The sequence below is a fragment of the Phycodurus eques genome, chromosome 8 (genome assembly GCF_024500275.1).
Source record: "Phycodurus eques isolate BA_2022a chromosome 8, UOR_Pequ_1.1, whole genome shotgun sequence".
NCBI lineage: Eukaryota > Metazoa > Chordata > Actinopteri > Syngnathiformes > Syngnathidae > Phycodurus > Phycodurus eques.
This window is the reverse complement of record NC_084532.1, coordinates 218,328-224,327: the sequence shown is the minus strand read 5'-3', so window position 1 is coordinate 224,327 and position 6,000 is coordinate 218,328. Positions and strand designations below refer to the sequence as shown.

Genomic DNA, 6,000 nt, shown 5'->3' with positions numbered 1-6,000 from the left:
TTGAGTTACCGCCGTTTTTCCCATTTGATTGTATATTTCTGACCTATAATGTTTTATATATATATATATATATATATATATATATACATACAGATAGGTCTTTATTGTAAGAGTGACTCTACTGCGGGATTCATTCACGTTGTTTCCGACTTACGTACAAACTCCATCGCGAAACAAAGATGCCCTGGAGGAGCCTCCATTCGACGAGCGCGTGTTTCTTTTTTCTCTCGCTCCCCTCCAGCTCTGCTCCTTCCCACAGCGAGCGCATGAAGCCTTTCTGCCTCAGTTGAGTCCGACTCCTCTCCGCGCGTCACGCGGACATTCTCCTGCGTAGAACCCGGACTGAAAAGCAACTGAAATAAACTACCTTTACTTGACCTTTTTCTCGATGTTGATGCGTTTCAATTCTGAAAAGAGAACGGGAAAGGGAGTTGATTTTTTCCTTTTTTTTTTTTTGCTTGTAAATAACTGCAAAGATACAGCTCAGAGAGCGCAGCGCAGCATGTTCGTCTCTGGAGGCTTTTGGTGGAAACGGGTGACTACGTTGCTTTCCCTGAGTCTGCTGCAGATGGTGTGGGAGACGGTGAGTCCCCGACTCGAGCTCTGGCAAGTTGAAAATATGTTTGTCTTACCAATGTTAATGCGTGATCGTTCTCTGAGTCATTGCAATAGCCTTTTTCCTTTTTCTTAAGGACCCTAATGGTTATAGAACGATCAGTATCTGACAGTGTAAGCCAAGTGATAATTTAGTTAAAGGCAAATTTACTCGTGGCTATACTACAAATAAAATGTACAGAAAAATTGTTCTCCTGAATAAAGCCATCCCAGGGAGCAGCGGGGACATGGGATCCAGATATTGTGTTCGTACATTGATTCATGGAAATTGAAGTGATAATTGAAGTGATGATCTGAACACTTAAGGATTTAATAGCAGACTGGGTTTTCTTAATAATGTTCTACAACTAATATATTCAGTACTTTGTTGTGAAAATTATGTGCAGGGTGAAACACTGACCAAGTGGACTACATTGGAACACATCTTTGGAGTTTGTTTTGAAATAACATCCCTTATTGTCAAAAAATATGTAAAGTAACATACAGTATATGCAGGTTCATGCACACATAGACCCCAAGTGGTGCTCAAGCAACTGCCCTTTTGGACTCGGTGAAAAAAGTGCCCTTTTTGCTGCAGCCCACTTTCCCTTCATTCGTCAATATTTAAAATAAAGACATTTGTTTTGATATCTTACGGTCATTCCCCCTCCTTCACCCCCATTATTGTGAGTTATAACTTGTACAACTTGATACATCCATCCATTTCCTGAGCCGCTTCTCCTCACAAGGGTCGCGGGAGCGCTGGAGCCTATCCCAGCTATCATCGGGCAGGAGGCGGGGTACACCCTGAACTGGTTGCCAGCCAATCGCAGGGCACATACAAACAAACAACCATTCGCACTCACATTCACAATTACGGGCAATTTGGAGTTCTCAATCAACCTACCATGCATGTTTTTGGGATGTGGGAGGAAACCGGAGTGCTCGGAGAAAACCCACGCAGGCACGGGGAGAACATTCAAATGCCACACAGGAGGGGGCAGGGATTGAACCCCGCTCCTCTGAACTGTGAGGCAGACGCTCTAACCAGTCGTCAACCGTGGGCGCCATGGATTAATTCACCTTTGCTAATTCTGCATCTCTCTTCGTGACACTTTTGCAAGAAGCATGCTAAGAAATGTCGCGTATTCGCTGCCATGGAGGCGATGATCAGTAACTTACAATGCGTTGACATGGGACACAAAGAGAACCTTCGCCTCCGCGGCTGTAATAAAATAGCGTGCACCAAGCAGCTGTTCAATGTGGACGCGCCGGTATTGTCAGATGCAGTTTTTTGTCCACCCCCCAATATCCGGAACAATCAGTGTTTCGGCCATAACAAGTCAGCGTTCAGTGATTTCCATAACAAATATGGATGTTCTTAACATTTGGCAGCTCTGCGTACACAAACCTGATGACTTATGTTTGAAAAGGAGTAGGATTAAGTATGAATTTAGCTGTTTATCCCTTTTGTCTCTGTTACATTATTAATATACTGTAGCAACACTATTTAGGAATATTCATATCTATCTATACATAAGATAACATATGCTATATACCACATTCCAATTTACAATACACTTTCTTGTCACAGAGCCATATTTAAATACCGATACGGAGTTAGGCGTAATATTCGTATCGAAGGAAGACAAATATGTGTTAATGGTGTTATGATCCTACGATTGACTGGTGATCAGTTCAGGGTGTACCCCGCCTCCCGCCCGAAGATAGCTGGGATAGGCCCCAGCAGCCTGTGACCCGAGTGAGGATAAGCGGCAAGAAAATGAATGGATGGATTTTACATTGCGTGTTCAATAAATAAGTTATTAACTTGTGATACCAACCTCTGCCAAGACGTTGCTGATATTGCTGTATGTTAATATACTTCTTTTAGATTATCTATATATTCTTATGAAAAAGCTGATTTTAAATGGAACAAATTAAAGACTCTAAATTGTCCATAGGTATGAATGTGAGTGGGAATGGTTGTTTGTTTATACAGTATCTCTGAATAGTTTTCTCATGTTTTTTGTTAGCTTAGGGTAGGTGTCACCAAGATGGTGCCCACGGGCACCTGGTACCCCCAAGGGACCTGGTCTAAAAATAGCTCAGCAGTGAGGTACATCCAATAATTTCTTTGTATTGCTCTTTTTAATATCATATTTGCATTGGTGTAAGATATATAATGGCAATAGTTACACAAAAAATAATATCGTTCAAAGGTCAATATTGTAGCACATGACCAAATCATAGAGTTCGTAGCGACAAGCTAGCGGGCGCAACAATGATGAGGAGATGATCCACAAATAATTTGAAAAATAAATGTGTACCTGGTAGCGCTTCACATTTTTCAGTACTCATGAAGTACTGTAGCTATCAGTTTCCAAAAGGTTGGTGACCCCTGGTTTAGGGAGTTCGGTTTGGTGAATATATTTTGGATTTTTTTTTTTTTGTTTCACATGGTGTTTAGAAAGCAAGTTCTGTGAAAGACCCTTCACCCTTCATGTCCCTTGTTTGAATTGTTACATTACTTACTTTACCTAAGTGTGAGTGGTAATAAAACATGTTTAATCACGTATCGGTGTTGTCATTTTATTTTGCGTTTGCCTGACCCTCACCCGGGGCATAATAGTCTGACAGATTACCCTGTCAGAAGAAGCTTGAACTCACACCTCCTCCAGCAAAAATTTGACCATGTCCCAGCAGAGGACGGGGGGCATTGAGTCCAAGTGAGTCATATTCCGTGCCTCGGTTGTTGGTTGGTGGTAGTGGTTATTAATTACGATTGGAGTCTTGGAAGGCTGCCCTTTGTCACTAATTTTGTTCATAACCTCTATAGAAAGAATGTCTACCCACAGCTAAGGCATTGAGGAGCTTCGGTGTGGTGATGTCAGTATTGCCGCTGCTTTCTGCAGGTGATGTGGCTTCATCAAGCTGCAATCTTAAACTCTTGCTGAAGTGGACTGCAAAGCTCCAGTCGCTCCACCTCCTGTCGATACGCAGACTCGTCACCGTCTTTGATGAGCCCGATGACTGTGTGTCATCTGTATAGCTATGATAGTCAACATCAAGGTTCTGAAGAACTCGACCCAAGGGTAGCAAATACAGACTGAACAGGAAGGGTCCAAGAACTGACCCTTGAGGGACTCCATAGGTCATTACCATTCAATGAGATACTTCCAGTTGTTACGAAATAACTCCTTTCCTCCAGTAGGATCTGAGCCATTTAAGGACCGTTCCATTTAGTCCTACCCATGTTTCCAACCTGTTCAGTAATATACTGTATTATGATCTACCGTATCAAAAACCGCACTGAGATCCAACAAGACCACAATTGACACCTTTCCCGAGTCAATATTCAACTTTATATCATTTAGCACTTTGATAAAAGCTGATTCTGTACTATGATGAATTTCCGAAACTTGATTTGTCAAAAAGTACATTGAAGTTCAAGAAATAGCTGAGTTGATTAAAAATAACTTTGACAATCTTGGCTATGAAAGGAAGATTTGAGATGGGTCTATAGCTTGCTACCATGGAAGCATCCAGTGTTCTGTTTTTTCGATGATGCTTAATGGCAGCTACTACAGCTTTAGGAAACAGCCCTGACAAAAGTGAGCAATTGATTATTTGCTGCAAATCAACTCGCACCGACTCTGCAATGGTTTTGAAAAAATGAGATGGAATTGAGTCGAAACAGCTCATTGATGGTTTCAGGTGCTGAACCGTTTGCTCGACAGTTTTTTGGGCAACTATCAAATTCTGACATGGTAATAGAGTTGTTCCTGGGTGGCTTAAGATGTTGCATCATGTTATCATCTTGCTGATTTGTGCTGATATTTAACCTGATGGATTGTATTTTTTTCAATAGCCAAATTCATTGCATTTATCTGCTGTTAGGCGTTCTAGAGTTATCTGATTCGGGGGGTTTGTGAGCTTGTCAACCACAGCAAATAGAGGTTCATTGTTGAGGTTCTTACTGATGATTTCAGAAAAGTGTTGCTGTCTGGCCCTGACCAACTCTTGGTTAAAATTACACAGACTTTGTCTATAGAGGTCATAGTTAATTTTGAGTTTTGTTTTTCTCCACTTACAATCTGCTTTCCTAGACTTTGATTTCGAGGTCTTTACCATCATTGTGCTCCTCCACGGTGTTCTAGGTCACCTCAAGATTTTCTTAGTTTTAATAGGTGCGACAGCATTCATGACATTTGAGATGTTCCTGGTGAAGTTATTCAAAAGTTCATCAACTGTCTCAGCATTCACAGTTTGTGACATAGCTAAGGTCTCCATAAACTTAGTTGTGGTACTCTCATTAATGTACATTTTCTTAATAGACACTCTGAATATATGGGAGAATCTGTAATTCAAAGAACACACAAAAATGGTCATCAATAGCCATATCCTAAATGTCAACTGATAGAATTTCAACATCCTTAGAGATGACCAGGTCTAAGATGTGACCTTCAGTGGGTTGGACTGTTTATATGTTGAGAGAGGTCAAATATCTCCAGTATAGCAGTTCTTTTGAAAGGTTTTCCATGTTATTGTCAACATAAATGTGAAAGTCTCCCATTTTGACAAAATAGTTTTTTTGACAAAAAACATTTTTGAAAAATCCTCCATACATTTTCCATTGTATCTTGGAGGTTGATAAATTATTAAAACAATAACCTTTGGATCACCTTTTACTATAAAACAGAGATATTCAAAATAGCTAAAATCACCCAGTATAATTTTGTTACACTGAAATAATGACTTAAAATAGCAGTAACACCACTGCCTTTTTTTCCTATTTGGCACGTGTTCATGCAATTAAAATTTGCTGGTGTTGCCTCATTTAAAATGGTATTACAGCTACTTTCTGAGAACCATGTTCCAATTAGTAACAAAAAGTCTAGATCATAGGTTGTAATGATGTCATTAATCAACATTGATTGATTACCCAGTGACCTGATATTGACTAGAGATAGTCTCGCAGAGAAAACTGGAGACAATGGTTTGATAGGTTCACATTTCATCCTCACCAAGCTTGTAGTTCTACTCTCTTTGTGCAATATTTCTTTGACAAACTTTCTGTCCCTTGTAATTACAGGGATGAAAAATGCCTGATCTAGCATAGGGGTCTGACTTATTCTGGAGAAGAATGTTGTTTCTATCTGATTTGCACTCATGACCCTCCACATACCAGTCAGATTTGGAGATCGAAATCAGAATCATCTTTATTTGCTAATTATGTCCAAAAAAAAACACACAAGGAATTTGTCTCCGGTAGTTGGAGCCGCTCTAGTACGACAACAGACAGTCAATTGACAGAGAACACTTTCGAGACATAAAGACATTGCCAAAAAAAATAAAAAATACAGTCACTGAGCAGTAAAGGGTTGCTTATTTTTTTTTGACAAT

The 6,000-nt window shown here is 40.1% G+C and overlaps 1 protein-coding gene across 1 annotated transcript in view; it reads left to right on the top strand.

Annotated features, from left to right (window-relative positions):
* Positions 1–513: 513 nt before the first annotated feature.
* ghrhrb (growth hormone releasing hormone receptor b) overlaps positions 514–6,000 on the top strand; it is an 87,878-nt gene continuing 82,391 nt past the window's right edge. The window contains exon 1 of the mRNA XM_061684135.1: positions 514–583. Coding sequence (XP_061540119.1) covers positions 569–583 — 15 coding nt within the window. The 5' untranslated portion in view covers positions 514–568. The remainder of the gene's footprint in view (positions 584–6,000) is intronic.